Source organism: Pimephales promelas, chromosome 7 (assembly GCF_988280905.1).
Source record: "Pimephales promelas chromosome 7, fPimPro1.hap1.1, whole genome shotgun sequence".
NCBI lineage: Eukaryota > Metazoa > Chordata > Actinopteri > Cypriniformes > Leuciscidae > Pimephales > Pimephales promelas.
In genome coordinates, this window is record NC_142775.1 from 5133048 (window position 1) to 5152600 (window position 19553).

At 38.1% G+C, this 19553-nt stretch overlaps 1 protein-coding gene across 3 annotated transcripts in view; it reads left to right on the forward strand.

The window, feature by feature from the left end:
- The first annotated feature begins 149 nt into the window (after positions 1–149).
- The window catches only part of gpr155a (G protein-coupled receptor 155a), a 33818-nt gene continuing 14414 nt past the window's right edge, over positions 150–19553 (forward strand). For 2 of the 3 annotated variants that reach the window (XM_039647315.2, XM_039647318.2), the window contains exons 1-7: positions 151–365; positions 2945–3436; positions 6657–7056; positions 13137–13308; positions 16654–16809; positions 18874–18957; positions 19054–19174. In XM_039647315.2, the coding sequence (XP_039503249.2) occupies positions 3013–3436; positions 6657–7056; positions 13137–13308; positions 16654–16809; positions 18874–18957; positions 19054–19174 (1357 nt within the window). In that variant the 5' untranslated portion in view covers positions 151–365; positions 2945–3012. Of the gene's footprint in view, positions 366–2944; positions 3437–6656; positions 7057–13136; positions 13309–16653; positions 16810–18873; positions 18958–19053; positions 19175–19553 lie in introns of all 3 variants that reach the window. The other variant, XM_039647317.2, reaches the window with a different exon arrangement.

Below are 19553 nucleotides of genomic sequence, written 5' to 3' on the forward strand. Positions count from 1 at the left end.
TATTCCCATAGAATACATATTTTTTAATAAAGGAGGTTTCCATATTACATGTGTTGTTTCAAGCTTATGCAAAGCACCACGTGAGAGGTGCCTGTGCGCTTGTGCGCATGCGCACACTCTTGACCGATTTCTATTGGCGAGTGTGATGATAACTTCACTGCAGCGGTGTGTGTGAGTGTGTGTGTTAGTACTATGATAACAAGACTCATGCTTGCAGCACACAGACAGAGCAGAGGCGATGCGGAAGAGCAGTTGTGGATCTGAGATCACTGCTCGATGTCATCTGAAAGAAACAGCATGAGTGAAAGTGTGTTTGTGTGTGTTTCTCACACACTAGATCGGATTTACAGGAATCAGCTGATCCGGTGAGTCTGTCAACAACTCACTGTACACAGAACCCAGTTCATCTAAAAAGATTATTGTGTTCATGCTAGATTATGTATTGCCTGGTAACTTACTAACATTCGCTATTGTTTACAACTCAAACTAGTACCCGAAAGTAAGCTGGTACCATGACAGACAGGAGTCTAATATTATCTTGAAGTGAATACATAAATCCATCTGATGTCATCACTGGAAAGTCCTCTTGGGCTTGACTGAAATACTCATGTGTATGCTTGTGTAACAAGAAGTTTGATTAGAAACATGTCACACTGCATTTTTAACCCATGCAAAGCTTTTCTTTGTTTTGTTCAGTGGAACAGTTTATTGAACCTTAAGTTTAGACAAAATATAACATTAGACTAAATATTTGAGAAAATCTAAAAAAAAAAAGTGGTGTTGCATCATACGTGTTTTGTTTTGTATCATATGATACATCAGGCACTCATTTGGTAAGATATAGTGAGACAATGAAGCCCATCCTCGATTCAGAGGCCAAAACTGAGCAAAAATGTGCAATTTGGTGCAGTTGTTATTTATGTATATGTGTACAAGATAAGATTAAATTATGATGCTTGCATTAGAAGTCAATGGGATCTTTATATAGGCCTAAGTTGCACAATACTTCCATAAAAGGCTTATAAATATTAGTTGTCACTCTTTAAAGAGATTACATTAAATTCTTAGTTTTATTATCAAAGCTTTTTTGTTTTAAAACAATGCAATGCAATAAAATCATGATGGAGAAATGAATTAATAAGCGTTCCTCAAAATGGATCATATTTGAATATACTTCCATTTTAACATTTAAAAAGAACTAACCTAAGTTTCTTCTGTCCAGTAAATGTTAATTGATAGCAATATAAAAGTTATTGTTGTATTAATGCAGCAAAATGCATGTGTATCAGGACCATAAGGAGGATCTTTTTAGTAGGATTTTTTACTTGCTAAAAAGATTACACACTATAAACAGCGACTGAAGGCATGTAGTTGATTGTGTGCATAAGGTTTTTCAAGTTTTATTCATAGTAGATATGTATGTATCAAATATGATACTGTAGATCATTACGGTTACGGGTTTGACTAGACATTCGTATATATGCAGGGTCTAAAACTAACTTTTTGCCACACTTGCCAATGGCGGTGACTTTATCGGCCATAAATATTTTTACTGGCCATGAAACATTTAACAGGCAGTTATGACACCAACAGTTTAGATACCAGTGAAAATTCACAATTTCACTCTATTATTTTGACACAACAGCTAAAACTACTAGCCTAACTAATAGAAATTAAAAAGAAATATCAAAGACAAGTAAGCATTCAGTAATAATTTAAGAACAAATAATCAAATTGCAAGCAAAAGCACACATAAATACAGTAGAACATAGATGCAACTGAAATAAATAGTTGTTTTTCGGGTACTGTAGGTCTGACAGTAGTTTTCAGGTACTGAACTAAACTGATTAATCCTTATTAAAGTCACAAAAGTTATTCAGTCAAGAGCAGTGAGTGAATTTATCCTTGTTTTGTTGTCGTTTGATTAACATTCAGACTGCAGCAGAAATATTAGGCTGCTGTCACTTTAAAAGCTGCACGGATCAAATGTACTGATACACATTCGTTTCCTTTCTCAACTGTTTACGCTCGCTTAAGAAAACCGACTGTTTACTTGGATGCTCGCCGAGACGGCCATTTTGACATAATTTTGATTGAATTTGTCCGTTCAAGCGCAAAAAGACGTGAAAGAGTTCAATTTACTATTTGTGCGCTGTCTGAGACGCGGCTTTTCTGATCGCGCGATTCGGATGTTTAAACTTCACACACGTGGCATGAGGGACGAATTGCACTTGAATATTTAAAATTTGCAAGGATTAAACTTTTGTTTTGTTTTTGAAGTACTTTTAGGCCCTATATATGTTTACATGTATTGTATTATATATATATACGTATGTATATATGAAGAGTTCAGATGCAAAAGCCTTTAAGTGCCATTTGAAATTTTCTTCTAGAATGATCATTTTTATCAAGCTCGTATATTTAAGTTATTAATTGACACTTAAATTACAATTAATAGGTAATTATCATTGCCATTTAAGTGAAATTACTGAACTTAAATATACAAGCTTGATAAAAATGATCATTCTACAAGAAAATTTCAAACGGCACTTAGAGGCTTTTGCATCTGAACTCTTCATATATATATATATATATATATATATATATATATATATATATATATACAGTATATATAGAGGGCCTAAAATCTCATAATAGTATATAATAAGTTTAAATGGGTTGATGAATACTATATTCATCAACCCATTTATAGTTATATGCTATTATAAAGCATGACTTATATGAATATATAATCATTCAGAGCCATTTTATGCAAATACCAGGATGTATAATTCAAATTTTCACTGTGCTATCTAATGTTCAGGTAGAACCACATATTCCATGCATTAAATATTTACATGGATGACTGTAAAATTAATTGAAAGTCATGCAAAATGAATTGTCTTTTGAATAAACGAATGACCTCTTTTTCTTTACTTTTCAGAATGTTTAGTTACTTTACAATTGTTGACCCACTCACACATCTGTGACGGGCCTGCAGTCAAACTCAGGATGGAGGATCTGTCGGTTAATATTTCCCACTTCGGCGGGGATGGATCGGACCCCCACTCCGTCCCACCCAGCATGTCAATCGACAAACTCCTCCCAGCCCTGCTCGAATGTTTCGGGATAATTCTCTGCGGATACGTCGCAGGCCGTACAAACATCATCCCATCTACACAAGCCAAAGGACTGGGCAGCTTTGTGTCCAAGTTTGCGCTTCCAGCTCTGCTCTTCAAAAACATGGTGCTGCTGGACTTTGGGGACGTAATCTGGCCATTTTTCTTTAGTATTCTGGTGGCAAAAGTGACTGTGTTCTTTTTTGTGTGTGTACTCACACTTTTGGTAGCAAACAGAGAGAGCCGTTTCTCCAAAGCTGGCCTGTTCTCGATATTTGCCACACAGAGTAATGACTTTGCTCTGGGGTTCCCTATAGGTGAGTAGAAAAGGACAAGCCCTGAATAAATACATATATACAATATGTTCTATAAACATGTGACCATAAGGAAACTCATTATGGTTACAGAACAAAAAAAAAACTCAAACCCACAGATCATGAAAATGGTGATGGTAATATATCTGTCTGTGTATGCACGTTTGGTCTTTTACTTTCATCTGCTCATGAAATGTTTGTAACATAATCCTGATGCTGTGCAGCCAGTTAGTTTAGTTTGAGGTTCATTTTCATTGTCTTGAATGGGTTTGCACTCAATACTAGTATGATTCACCTCAGCCAGTTGAAAAGTCATCAATTTAAATGGTTAAGAACTAAAAGGTTAACAAAAAACACATAAATCATTGTTTACATTTAAAATCACCCATGGTGAAAAGCAAAATGTTGAAACATTGCGTTATGAATCAATTTGGAATAATTTGCAAAAATGAAAACAAAAGTAACACTTTAGTTTAGGGTCCAATTGTCACTAGTTTCTTATTAGTGTGCATTACTAGAATATTGTCCGTTTATTCTGCATGAGCATATCCAAGATGTCCATGTCTTTCTTTCTTCAGTCGAAAAGAAATTAAGGTTTTTGATGAAAACATTCCAGGATTTTTCTCCATATAATGGACTTCAATGGGAACCAAACGGTTCAAGGTCCAAAAGACAGTTTCAGTGCAAACTGCAAACTTGTTCAAAGGGCATTAAACGATTCCAGACGATGAATAAGGGTCTTATCAAACGAAACAGTCGCTCGTTTTTTAAATAAATAACAAAGTTTAAGTTTTATAAGCTCAAACGCTCGCCTTGCTCTGTTCTGTAACACACTCCTGTTCGAACTCGTTTATCAAAATGAACAAGTCTTTTTCCGAGTCATTCGGTTCATTCAGAGAAAGAAACGAACGAATTGATTCGGAAAAAGATTTGTTAATTTTGTTGAACGAGTTTGAACAGGAGAGTCACGAACGCGCACCACAGAACTGAGCAAGGTGAGCGTTTGATCTTATAAAACTTAAACTTTGTTTTTTGTTTTTTTTTTAAAATGAGCGATCGTTTCGTTTGATAAGACCCTTATTTATTGTCTGGAATCGTTTAAAACCCTTTGAACAAGTTTGCAGTTTGTACTGAAAGTTTCTTTTGGGCCTTGAACTGTCTGGTTCCCATTGAAGTCCATTATATGGAGAAAAATCCTGGAATGTTTTCATCAAAAACCTTAATTTCTATTCGACTGAAGAAAGAAAGACATGGACATCTTGGATGACACGGGGGTGAATAAATTATCAGCAAAAGTTTTTTGAAAAGTGAACTACTCTTTTAAGGTTTTTGATGAAAACATTCCAGGATTTTTCTCCATATAATGGACTTCAGTGGGAACCAAACGGTTCAAGGTTCAAAAGACAGTTTCAGTGCAAACTGCAAACTTTTCAAAGGGCTTTAAACGATTCCAGACGATGAATAAGCGTCTCATCAAGCGAAACGATCGCTCATTTGAAAAAAAACCCCCAAAGTTTAAGTTTTATAAGCTCAAATGGTCGCCTTGCTCTGTTCTGTGATGCGCGTTCGTGACTCTCCTGTTCGAACTCGTTCATCAAAATGAACGATTCTTTTCCTGAGTTAATTTCATTCGTTGAATGAACCAAATGACACGAAAAAAGATTCGTTCATTTTCGCTTGATAAGACCCTTATTCATCGTCTGGAATCGTTTAAAGCCCTTTGAACAGTTTGCAGTTTGCACTGAAACTGTCTTTTGGACCTTGAACCGTTTGGTTCCCATTGAAGTCCATTATATGGAGAAAAATCCTGGAATGTTTTCATCAAAAACCTTAATTTCTTTTCGACTGAAGAAAGAAAGACATGGACATCTTGGATGACATGGGGGTGAGTAAATTATCAGCAAAAGTTTTTTTTTTAAAGTGAACTACTCCTTTAATTTGCAGCAATTAAGAGTTTATTGAGAGAAAAGTCTTAGTTAATAGTGAGAAATGGACCCTAAACTAAAGTGTGATTCAACCTTCAATCCATTCCCCCGGAAAGAATGTAGAAATGTCGATATATCAGTTGCTTTATTGGTTTGTCTTCACAAGCAATAAATACAGAGAATGATCCCAGGCCCATTAACACCAATAACGATAGCTATTTTAGCATCCAAACCAAGGCACAATAGCGTTCTCTGCGTTTTGCAGTTTTATCGTCTGCCACTTTAAATGCTCAAGCTCAAGTGCATTCTGATTGGCTGTCAGTGTTTGTTTTTTGCACCCTGAAACTGATTCCAATAATATCATTCCTGTGTGATGACATCGTTATAGCGGTGTCGTGGCCTTCAGTGTTGTAGTCGAGACCACCTCATTCGAGTCCGCGTCGAGACCGAGACCAGAGAGAGTCGAGTCCGAGTCAAGACCGAGTCCATAGAGAGTCGAGTCCGAGTCGAGTCCGAGACCAGAGACAGTCGAGTCCGAGTCGAGACCGAGACCAGTGAGGGTTGATTACCTAATTTACTTTTATTTACTTAGAGAAATCCTTTTTTTTATTTTACTAAATTTACTTAAGAGTTTAAAAAATTTGATCAGTTTAGGGTAAAAAGGCCACATAGTAGGTGGTGTTAAAAGTAATTTTATTACAATTTGTCATGCGCAGTTGCGCACTAGAAAATCACCAATCACTGGGCGTGTCAATCAATTTAAAGAAATATTTTATTAACATACATTAATAATCATGAAAAATATTTTGAATTGAACTCGAGTGGACTCGGGAATAAGTCCGAGTCCTAAAAAAAAAAATGTTCGAGTACGAGTCAATTCCGAGTCCAAATGGACACGAGTCCATGACAAGACCAAGACCATTAAAATATGGTCTCGAGACCGAGTCCGAGACGAGTCAGAGTCCCGAGTACTACAACACTGGTGGCCTTTATACTTACAATATAGTATTGGTTGATGTTGTATAAGGTAAATGTTGTTCAATAGACCTTTAACCCAGAAACTGAGTAAGCAAAGGTCAAATGGAACTGGATAGTTTCAAAGAATTTACTAAAGATCCCAAACAGGAAGAGGGATTTAACTTCTCATTTTAGCCATTGACAACACATGCTGTATTATCCAAACCCATATTATCTTTCTTCCTCATAAGGATATTTTTTTGAAGAATGGCCAAGCCTAATTGAGTATTTTCAGTGTCCGTGAGCATTTTGTTAATGTTGTTCCTTTGCGTCCTCCACAGTTGAAGCTCTGTATCGCAACACCCATCCCGAGTACCTTCAGTACATCTACCTGGTAGCTCCCGTCTCCCTCATGGTCCTCAACCCGCTAGGCTTTGCATTCTGTGAGGTGCAGAGGTGGAGAAATGGGGAACTTCACCAGCAGAGTAAGCTGCGAGTGCTGGGTCAGGTGGTCCTTCAAGTGGTCAAAAACCCCATTGTCTTTATGGTGGTGATCGGGCTCATTTCTCACTTTCTGCTGGGCCAGAAGATCCCGCCCTTCATGGAGGAGTTTGTAGATGGTCTGGCGAACTCTTTCGGGGGAGCAGCACTGTTTTATCTGGGTCTGTCCATGGTGGGTCAGCTGAAAAAACTCACCCGCTCTACTGTGGTAGCCCTGATTCTCCTCATCACGGCAAAACTGTAAGTCTACCATGCAGTTTGTTAGTGATAAAAGATAGAATATCCTGTCATTGTTTGTCATTCCAAAACTGATTTTTATTCTTCTGTCGAACACAAAAGATGTTTAGCAGATTGTCCATGATGCTCTTTTTCCATACAATGAAACCCAATGGTGTTTTACACTGTCAAGCTGCAAATTGGACAATAAAGCACCATCAAAATATGATAAAAGTAGTTTTGTTCTAAAGACAAGCCAAGGCTATGACTTGAGATGGGACTTTTTAGCCTTGTGTTCAGTGGCGTAACTTTGATATAAAAAGTGGGTGGGACATGTGTATTTAAATGAATGAATCACGTGACTCGTGAATAAAACATAGATCCGACTTTACAACATGTCCAGTGGAATAGCCTATGCTATAGGCCTACAGAAAGTCCTGTAAAATTAAACGAATAAAGTGACCTAATAATATGAATAAAATTTATATAAACAAAAATATACATAAAAGTAAATTAACTAGGCTATTAGGCCAGAATTTTGATAACTGATTTTTTGCGGAACGCGCATGATTAAAATTTAAATTGGCTTATATCCTATCCATTGTACACACAAACTGCTGTACAATTAAACGAATAAATGGGCCTAATAATATAAATAAATATAAAAAATAAGTGTATAAACAAAAATGTGAAAAATAAAAAATAAAGGCCTACATAAACATTTTAAAACTAAATTTAAAAAGTAAATTAACTATTAGACCAACAAATAGCCTAATAAAATTATGCTTATCAATAGTACAAAAAATGCTGTAAAATTAAACGAATCAATGGGCTTTATTATAAATAAAAATGTACAATAGGCATACTGTAGGCTACATCAACGTTTTAAAAGTATGCTAAATGAACTATTAGGCCAAAATTCGTAACTGAACTTTTGCGCAGAGTGCACATTACAATTTAAATGGGTTACATTGTCAAACTTTTAGAAAAGAAAAAAAGAAAGAAAGAAAGAAAGAAAGAGTTCACCTTCAAGAACACAAGTTTGGACAATGTCTGAGGCTTCAGACTCATGTGGTTGTTGCAGAGAAAACCCTATCTGCCCTTGCAGACCCGCTTGGGATGCTGAAAACCATGCGAGCTAGGCGAAAAGACGTGGAGTCAGACTCGTGGTGTGAGCGGAGCGAAATTGGAGCGGGAAATAGGGTGACGCTCCGTCCTTTAAAAAATGCCCCTCTCCGCTCTGTCCAAGATCCGCCCGCTCGAGCTCCCCGCTCGCTCCCGCTCCACTCCGCTCACATTCTCTGCACCGGAACGAACAAAAAGTCTCCGAAACGGATTGAAGCACGCATGCATGTGAAGACTGTGCGTGAGCCACGAGATACACTGTAACCGCGCCACCGATCGCAGACAGCAAGGAGCACTTTGATCACTTAATTTAAAAAAAAAACAACGTATTTCAGGGCTAGATCTCTTCTTTTATTTTACAAACGAACGAAATGACTGGTCTGCCAGTTGGAGATGTTTTATTTATTTCTACTGTTTATCCGTGCCGCGAGAACTTTTAAAAAGTGGTGGGGACAATATCGACCTTGGAAAAAGTGGTGGGGACATGTCCCACCCGTCCCACCCGCAAATTACGCCCCTGCTTGTGTTTAGAACAGACCAGAATTTAAGTAATTATTCCCTGATCTTTCCATTAACATTATTTTTCAATATTGATTCCTGTTTGTGCACATTCAGACCGTCAAGTCATGCATTACAATATTAATATAAAAAAGTTTCTAATATGGGGAGCAATGTGTTTTGTTACGTTTGTGCTACTCTTTCTCACCTGGCTAAGTCAATTGATTTGTTATCACAGTCAAGGTCCTGTCTGGGAGCCCAAGCTACGTGCCCATTGCATACAGCACCTAGCCCCTTCTTAAGGATCTGTTTTCCACAACAACGTGCCTGGACAGTTGTTCTAAGGGCACCACGGCCCGTTGCAAGGCAAGATCTGACCTAGGGCTGAAAGTTAGGGGACAGACAGGTGTGATAACCTCAGAACTCGGCTGTGTAGCCGTAGTGGTCTCTATGCATCAATCCGAGCGGTGTGACCTCGGCTGCGAATGCCATGTGTCCCAGGCACCTCCGAAAATGTTTCAGGGGAACCACTGTTTTGCTCCTGAATGCATTCAGGAAGTTCAGCATTGACTGTGAGCGCTCATTGATGAGACACGCCGTCCATACCGAGAAAAGAGATGCTCTGCACAGGGGAGAGCTTGCTTCGGTTGACGTGCCTGAGCACCAGGTCTCTGTGTTCGCACAACAGATCTCGAGAATGAGCTAGAAATGAGCCTGGCATTAAGATAATTAAGATAGTTGAGGGGTGGTGATGGCGCAGTGGATAAGACGCATGCCTTTGGTGTGAGAGACCTGGGTTTGAATCCACTGTGAGACACCAATGTGTCCCTGAGCAAGACACTTAACCCCTAGTTGCTCCAGAGGCGTGTGACCTCTGACATATATAGCAATTGTAAGTCGCTTTGGATAAAAGCGTTAGCTAAATGAATAAATGTAATGTAAATGTATTTGGGAATGCAAATGCCCACTTCCCTTTCCCTTAGTAATGGGAGACAGGGACAGCACAGGGACAACCTTGTACTGATATCCCCAACCCTAATTGGGTAAACCAAAGAAACGCTCTGTGTCGAAGCAGAATCGAGACGTGGAAGTCCTTTAAGTCAATTCCAGCAAACCAATCTTGGGGATGAATGCACGTGAAAATGCGTTTCTGTGTATGATGAACCCACCGCCTTTCTTGGGTACGATGATGTACGGGCTGTAAAAACCCCTATCTTCATCTCAGCTGAAGGGGCCGGCTCCTTCGCCAACAGGACCACAATATTGTGCGCAGGACAGGGGCATCTTTGCCTGCCATAGAGGTAAGGAAGACTCCGCTGAATTTCTGGGGATGCCTGGTCAACTGAATCACATAGCCAAGTCTGATTGTCTGCAAGAGTCTGGAGGAGCCTGCAAGATAGGATATGCTGGGAAGTGCTAGCCAGGCTCCCAGGCTGGGTGTGAGCGGTACCAAGGGAACAACCGACGTACCCACAGAGGGGTGGCAAGGAGGAGCACTGGTGCCCAACCCGGGAAGCATAACATCAAAAAAATAGAGGCAGTGAGTGTGGTGTGACGCTTATCTTGCTCAAAGGATCCCGGAAAAAGAATGACCGGAGATGCGTAAGGAGGCAACACCTTGTGGAGGCAACACAAGCTTGAGAATGAGGAAGCATAGCATCGTTTACTGCCAGACCATATGTATAGCCCTGTATGGCCCAGAGATTGAGGAAACTTCTCTTTGTTAAATTTGTAACAAATTGAAAATGTGGGAACCGCTGTCGATTAAGCCAGCGGTGGAACAAAAAAACAAAATAACCAAGGATTCTCCACCCGGCACTCTTCTGGGGAAAGAAGCGGTGCGTTCACCACCTCCTCGTCATGAGCAGATCCCTACATCTCTGGGCTGCCCGTACCAGGGCCGCTTCGATGTTTGGAGGCTTTAGCGGCCCGAGGGAGGGGCTGTGCACCCTTTTGCATGTGACATGTGAGACAGTGATCATGGCTATCAGATGAAGACTCACAACACATTGGGCATCTAGCCCAGCACAGAGTCTGTCCGAGCAGGAATGCACTCGAGTATTGGGCCTGGCATCAGACGCATCTGACTACTGAAGGATGATCAGAGGAAACTCAATCCGGGGATCGCCAAGCGGGATACTCAGCTGGAGAGCCAAGAAGGCGCTCATATCCCTCCTCTTAGAGGGGAAAAGGCCTGCAAGCAAGACATCGATCCAGACTTCCAGCATATTACCTTTTTATGCCCTACACATGGGAGAAAACTGGCTCCACTCAGATATTGTACAATCTAACGAAGGTATTAGGTGTCGCCCAGCCCGCACCTCTGCAGATAAGAGGTGCCACACACCAATGCCCAGAAGGAGACAACACTCTGAGTGCAGGGCGAGCAGCACTGCCATCAATTCCAGGCAATTGATTTGTTATCGCAGTCAAGGTCCCGTCTGCGAGCCCAAGCTACGTGCCCATTGCATACAGCACCTAGCCCCTTCTTAAGGCATCTGTTTTCCACAGCAACATACCTGGACAGTTGTTCTAAGGGCACCCCGGCCCGTTGCAAGGCAAGGAAATGACCACATCCAGAAATCTATGGATGGAAAGGCACCTTTCAAAAATATACCTGTTGACCATGATTGCTCTTTTAGAGAAATCTGCTCTTTGCACTGAAACACAAAGGGGAATTTTTTTTGCCAGCAGCCATATCACCCTGTAGCCCAAGACTGGTTGCCCACTGAAGCTAAGCAGGGCTGAGCCTGGTTGGTACCTGGATGGGAGACCTTCTGAGAAAGCCAGGTTGCTGCTGGAAGAGGTGTTAGTGAGGCCAGCAGGGGGTGCTCACCCTGTGGTCTGTGTGGGTCCTAACGCCCCAGTATAGTAATGGGGATACTATACTGTCAAAGAGCACCGTCCTTCGGATGAGACGTTAAACCGAGGTCCTGACTCTCTGTGGTCATTAAAAATCCCAGGATGTCTTTCGAAAGAGTAGGGGTGTAACCCCGGCATCCTGGCCAAATTTGCCCAGTGGCCTCTGTCCATCATGGCCTCCTAATCATCCCCATATATACCAATTGGCTTCATCACTGTCTCCTCTCCACCAGTAAGCTGGTGTTTGGTGAGCGTTCTGGCGCACTATGGCAGCCATCGCATCATCCAGGTGGATGCTGCACACTGGTGGTGGTTGAGGAGATCCCCCCCTCTATGTGAAGCGCTTTGAGTGTCCAGAAAGGCGCTATATAAATGTGATGAATTATTATTTTGCTGTTTTTAACTGTGCACTGCTCTTTGAGACTGGAAAAACCCTTTGAATGCGGCTTTATTCCACTCGCCAATTCCACTGGCCATTTTTCTAAAACTTAGAGGGAATTGAGGCTCCCAAGTCAGACCCCATTTGTCAGTTGATATTATGGTGACTGACAGATGGGAAACTATAAACTCTTATCCCAGTACTTCTGTGATTAATTTCAGTTATTGAATTATTATTACTGTGTGGTTAAAAATACTGTCTGTGAAACTAGATTACTAGATTATAGATGATTGAACCTTGACACCCCCCCCCCACACACACCTCCTTGCCTGTAATTTCCTATGTCAGTCCCTGTTGTCCCCTTGTTGAGATAAATCATGAGTAAAGTGCAGAGGCATTGTGTGCACTGTGTAAACATGTTATTGTAGATCTAGACTAAATGAGAGCATTTACTTATCTCACTTGCACAAAAACAGATTCAGTATTCGAACAAACACAATAAAATGCAAACTCAGAATATTAATAAAACCTGCAATAATTAAATATTAAATTACACAAATATAGTACTTTATGTATTTAATCTGATTGTATTAACCAATGTCTTTGCTGCTGACCTTCGAATGATCTAATCATACTAATAAGCAAAATTGACTGTAGATAAACATCACATTTGTGTTTCTTTTTTTTTTTTGAAAGTCAACATTTCTTCTCGCGTTGAAATGTATCCACTTTGGAAAGCGTTTTTTTAACAAGCTCGGTTTTCGCTTGACAAACTTTAGATGCAAAGATTCAAATATGTGAGAGCCAACTTTTGGGTGACATGTTTGTACTTTGGTAATGCATTTAAACCGTCTTCTAGACACACACTCTGATATTTGTGGGGTTTACTAAGGCGAGCAAGCTAATTTAATGTTCATGCCCTTGGGGTAATTGATTTTAAACATCTGTAAATATGCAGGTAGCTGCTTCTAGTGTAACTTGGTCAAATGGGAATGTTTCTCAGAGCATCAACAGAGTTAACCCATGTGCTTTAATCACACAAGCTTAGCTAGAGGGAGAACTCATCTGTTTTACCTGGATAGTTACTGAACCCTACCTGTGTGCTTTATTTGAACGCGTTCAGTTATTATCGATAAGTGAGATCAGAAGGTCTAATTCTGACATTGCTAAATGGTTCCTGTAATAATCTGAAGGTCTTGACAGTTTCATTACAGTAATGAACTCCTTCTGTTCTCTTCAGGCTGATGATGCCTCTGATCTGTAGAGGGATGGTTGAGGTTTTGGACTGTGGAAACAACAGAAGCTCACTGAACCACACCAGTTTGTCAAACTACGCCTTTCTGTATGGAGGGTTTCCCACTGCCCCTAGTGTGGCCATATACGCAGCGCAGTACAACATGGAGCTGGAGGTGGTATGTACCTCGTGTAGATGTGCTTTTCCACCTACTCCACCACTCAAAAGTAACAACATGTACTTACTATAGACCCCTTTTGCGCCGACGTCACAGTTACGTCACGGCGCTAGCTGGAGGCAAAACAAAGTGAAAACTGCAGGCGGCCAATGCAAAACAGCACAGATTCGGCTACATAATAAGGAGCTTTAATAATTGTTATTATTATTAAATGTCATCTTGTTGTGTTGTTTGGTGCAAGAATTGATGAAAAATGAATATGAACACACATTCCTGTTTCTGGAATTTTTTTTTCAAGAAAATATTCACATCATTAAAATCGCACCGTAATGTCACTCTTTACATTGTCGTCGTCTCGGCGCTGGCTCGGCAGAACTGCGGATCGTAAACACAAGTCTTGTACAGGACCATATAGGCATCTAAAGATTTATATGTCCTCAGTTTCTCTTTATGATCGTTTTTTCTATAAGGTAGGTGTAGAAGTCAGACCACTCAACCGAGGTAACGTAACGTTAATCCTGTCAGATCGTCCATGCATTGAGTGAGCGTGTAGGCGGCTACAGGTCGGCCAATCTGGTTCTGTCCGTTAAAAATAACTTTTGAAAATAACAATCGTGGTCCTGGACACTGAGTGACCTTACACATTAAGATAATATCGGATTTTCTCCAGTCATTGTTAAAAAACAAGCTAACAATCCTTGCTAACTAGCGTTAGTGAAGCGGCCAGATGGATGTTTCTGCCTCCACCTAAGCTCCGCCCACAAAAAAAACGTCACCATGTTTACCAACTGTAAAAGGGTCTATAGGATTAGGGTTAGGATGAGGGTTTGGTTTAGTGTTAGCTGCATGTAATTATGCATCATTTATAATTATTACCACTGTAACTACATGTAACGTGTAACAAGGACACTGTAAAATGCATTAAACAAAACACATATTAAAGGAGTAGTTCACTTTTAAAAAAAACTTTTGCTGATAATTTACTTACCCCCATGTCATGCAAGATGTCCACGTCTTTTTTTTTTCTTCAGTTGAAAAGAAATTAAGGTTTTTGATGAAAACATTCCAGCATTTTTCTCCATATAATGGACTTCAATGGGAACCAAACAGTTCAAGGTCCAAAAGACCGTTTCAGTACAAACTGTAAACTGTTCAAAGGGCTTTAAACGACACCAGACGATGAATAATGGTCTTATCAAGCTAAACGATCGCTCATTTAAAAAATAAAAAACAAAGTTTAAGTTTTATAAGCTCAAATGCTCGCCTTGTTCTGTTCTGTGTGACTCTCCTGTTGAATGAACAAATCTTTTTTCGAGTCAATTCGTTCATTTCGTTCGTTGAATGAACCAAATTACTCGAAAAAAGATTTGTTCATTTTGATGAACGAGTTCGAACAGGAGAGTCACGAACACTCATCACAGAACAGAGCAAGGCGAGCCTTTGAGCTTATAAAACTTAATCTTTGTTATTTATTTATTAAATAACCGATCGTTTCGCTTGATAAGACCCTTATTCATCGTCTGGTGTCGTTTAAAGCCCTTTGAAGCTGCACTGAAACTGTGATTTGGACCGTGAACCGTTTGGTTCCCATTGAAGTCCATTATATGGAGAAAAATGCTGGAATGTTTTCATCAAAAACTTTAATTTCTTTTCGACTGAAGAAAGAAATACATGGAGATCTTGGATGAAAAGGGGGTGAGTAAATTATCAGCAGAAGTTTTTTTTTTTAAAGTGAACTAGTCCTTTATTAAAGGTTATAGTAAAGATGTTACGTTCTATTTTGGTAGCAGTTTACAATAAGGTTTCATTAGTTAACATGAACTAAGATTGAACAATACTTCTACAGCATTTATTAACCTTAGTTAAAGGGGTCATTGGATGCACAATTCACTTTTATATGGCATTTGCATATAAATGTGTCTTTGGACACAACCACCATACAAGGAAAAAAATAAAAAAAATTATTTTAATTCACAAAAAGTCTTAACACTTAATCAAAATCAAGCCGTTTGAATTTTCTGAGCAATATGATGTCATATTGCTCATGCTCCTCCCACGACTGCTGACGGACCATATTAGCATATTTCCCGTATTAGCATATTTCCGTATTAGCATAATATCTGCCCTCAGCCATTTGTATATGGTCAGCACTTTACATGTCTTGTGTCGACTCGGCCCACGGAAGAGAGTTGCTCATTATCATTTAAAGAGACATGCACCGAAACGGGTCGCTGTCAACAGAGCTGTATTTGAGGAGGTGAAGTAATTTACAAACTTTACATGAAGACCCTAAAGAATCATACCAACTTGTGGAAAATGGGCATCCGATGACCCCTTTAATGGGCATTTCAACATTTACTAATACATTATAAAAATCAAAGGTTGTTAACATTAGTTAATGAACTAACATGAACAAACAATGAACAGCTGTATGTTTACAGAGATTAGTACATACTGTGACAAATGTATTGCTCATTGTTTGTTCATGTTAGTTATTAACTAATGTTAACAAATGAGACCTTATTGTGAAGTGTAACCTCTATTTTAAATAAACGCTGTTTTGAACTTTCAATTGATCAAAAAAAATAATAAAATCCTGAAAAAATTTTTTATCTTTTTTTTTTGAGCATCAAATCATATTAGAGAGATTTCTGAAGGATCATGTGACACTGAAGACTGGAGTAATGCTTAAATTCAGCTTTGATCACAGGAATAAATTACATTTTTAAAACGTATTCAAACTGAAAACTCTTCTTTTAAAATGTAATAATTTTTTTACTGTATTTTTGATCAAATTAATGGGGCTGTGAAACAATTAATCGCGATTAATCACATCCAAAATAAAAGTTTCTGTTTACATAATATATGTGGGTGCACTGTGTATCATTATTTTATATATAGAAATACACACACATGCTTGAATATTTAAGAAAAAAATATTATATATAATATTTATATATAATATAAATCTATATACATGAAAATATTTCTTAAATGTATACAAGCATGTGTGTGTATTTATATATATAAAATAATGATACACAGTGCACCCACATATATTATGTAAACACAAACTTTTATTTTGGATGCGATTAATTGTGATGAATCATTTGACAGCCCTAGCAAGAACATTAAAAAGCAATCTCTTTCAACCCATTTCCTTTTTTTAAGCTGAATGTGACGTTTCCTTCTTAGTTTATATGTGTCTGATGATATTCTACATTTGTTTCATGACGTACCACTTAGAGTATTTTACACCGTATTTCATTAGTTTGGTTTTATTTTAAAGGGCTCCTGTAGTGTATCATAGACCCGTGATCACATATGAAGTGTGTCCTCCGTCAGGTGACCTCGGGTATGGTGATCGGCACGTTCTTGTCGGCCCCCATCATGTACGTGTCCGCCTGGCTGCTGACCATCCCCTGGATGGACTCGGCGCCGCTGGCGTCGGCACTGCAGAACGTCAGCTTCAACATCAGCATCATCTGCCTCTTTGCTTTGGTGAGTGTCCACATGCTCACACGCAGATGTGTGTTTTCATTTCTCCTTCATCATTTCTCTGCTTCCTCTTAAAAACATAAATTGTTACTTTGTGGTAATATTCTCGTCGTCCCTCATGCTGGTGGTGAGAGCACATGTTTGTGTTGCCTCTGCTATAATGCAAATGATTATTAAAGGATTAGGTTAAATCCATGTTATTATCATTGTTGCTGGATATGTCGTGGAAACCAGAAATTAAATGTGTACATGCTGTGGGAAATCTGTCAGACTAATGTTTTAGGGGTCTTTTTTTTTTTTTTTGGACAAGTTTAGAAAACAAAAGATTAGAAAGTAACATTGTGCACTTTTTGTCTGTTTATTTAAAAAAAATATATCTATATATATATCTATATATAATATATAATATATATATATATATATATATATATATATTGGAGGGCAAACAATTAAAACACATCATTAAAAGTAACAAATTCTTGAAAATAAAAGTAGTGTGTCATAATCTTAGGTGTAAAATCTAATTTATTTATATTAGGGCAGGGCAACGATTAATCGCATCCAAAGTAAAAGTTTGTGTTTACATAATATATGTGTGTGTAGTGTGTATAATTATTTAGTATATATAAATACACACACATGCATGTATATATTTAAGAAATGTGCATGTATATATTGTATGTATATTTATACATAATTTATATTATATATAAATATTAACATTTTATATATAAATAATTAGGGCTGTCAAACAATTAATCGCATCCAAAATAAAAGTTTGTGTTTACATAATATATGTGGGTGCACTGTGTATAATTATTTTGTATATACAAATACACACACATGCATGTGTATATATAAGAAAAAAATATAAATTATATATAAAATTGATATTTGTATATATAATTATAAATTATATATAAATCTAATCTATCTAAAATATTTCTTAAATATATACAAGCATGTGTGTGTATTTATATATATATATATATAAAATAATTATACACAGTGCACACACATACTTTTTCTATATTATGTAAACACAAACTTTTATTTTGGATGCGATTAATCGCGATTAATCGTTTGACAGCCCTATAAATAATAGATTTTTCTTAAATATATACATGCATGTGTGTGTATTTATATATACAACAAAATAATTATACACACTACACACACATATATCATGTAAAAACAAACTTTTATTTTGGATGCGATTAATCACGAATAATCGTTGCCCAGCACTAATTTATATTTTTAATATATTTATTTTAACATTTATTTTGATTTTTTTAAAGCATTGTTTTGTAAAATTTTATAATAAATGCGATTTGTGCACTCAATATATTATTACTTGGTTACACCACATGACAAATATAAAGTTACATTTAAAAAGGGCATACAACCAGATAAAAGTGACACAAAGAGTACATTTATTTGTATATTGAATATTTTTAACCTGATTTCAGTCAAGAATATTTAGGAAAATCTGATAAATCAAACTAAATTAAACTCACTCACCAGTACAACAAAATGCTTATAATAAAATAATGCTGTTAATGTTTTTTTTTTCACTTCAAAACATATGCAAAAACATGCTCATATTGAATAAGTACCAAGACGGCAGTAACAGTAAGAGGTAAAGATCGATGCATGATCATACATGCTGTCGGGTTATTAAGCATAATCGCTGTAAGATGCATGTAAACACTCATTTTCATGTTGCTATCATCATTGAGGTTCTATGTTTGTGTGTCTAAGTGTGATTGTGGGTTGGGGTGTTTCCAATCTCAGATGGTGTCATGATCTTCTCAAACACATCGGTTGACACTTCCTTCCTGTTGCGTTTGTGTTCTCTGTATAGCTTGGAAAAAAACCAAGAAACTGAAGTTTGGTTTAAAACCGATATATGACTATATTCAAGTTCACACATGTAAAACTCTCTGAACCAGTTCAACTGGTTTTGAGAAGTCGTTACTGTACGTGCATGTACACATTTCACTGGAACATGTTGCGCTAAAAGTATCTCTGAAAACATGACGAATGTCTGTGTTCTGGTCACTGCAGGTGTGGAGCGTCGCAGTCATGCTACTGAGCAGAAAGTTTCACAGAGTTCCTCACATGTTCACCATAAACCTCTTTGTGGCGCAGGTGAGCAGCTGTAGCTTTTAGACACTGTTCTGTTCCTGTCAAAAAATGCATCCTGATGATTTTCCCTTAAAACCTTATCCCGTCCTGTGTTCGCAGTTATTAGCCTGTGTTGGTATGATAGCGTGGAAAATCGTGGCGGTGCAGAATAACTTCCTGGGTCAGGTGTTGACCTTTACTCTACTGTACACTTCTCTCTACAGCACCTATATGTGGCCTGGTGAGTCATCAGAGTGTGTTTTTGAAATAAAAAAAAATGTCCCAAAACCTTTAAAGGGATAGTTCACTTTGAAATTAATTTTTAGTATGTTTTCGCTTACCTCAAGGGCATCCAAGATGTAGGTGTTTTTGTTTCCAAAGTATTTTCAATTTTGATATTTTTAGGTCAAACCGTTCTTGTCTGTCAGTCATATAATGCAGGTCTATGGTCACCACCTCATGATGGTGGTCTATGCAGTTCTATGGTCACCACTCTTAAATGTAAGTACACATTGATGGCCTAAGACACAAAACGAGCGGTTTGTGTGAGAAAACGAACAGTATTTATATCGTTTTAACTTGTAACAAAGCGCCTGCGCCCTCAGATCAGTTGGACGTGG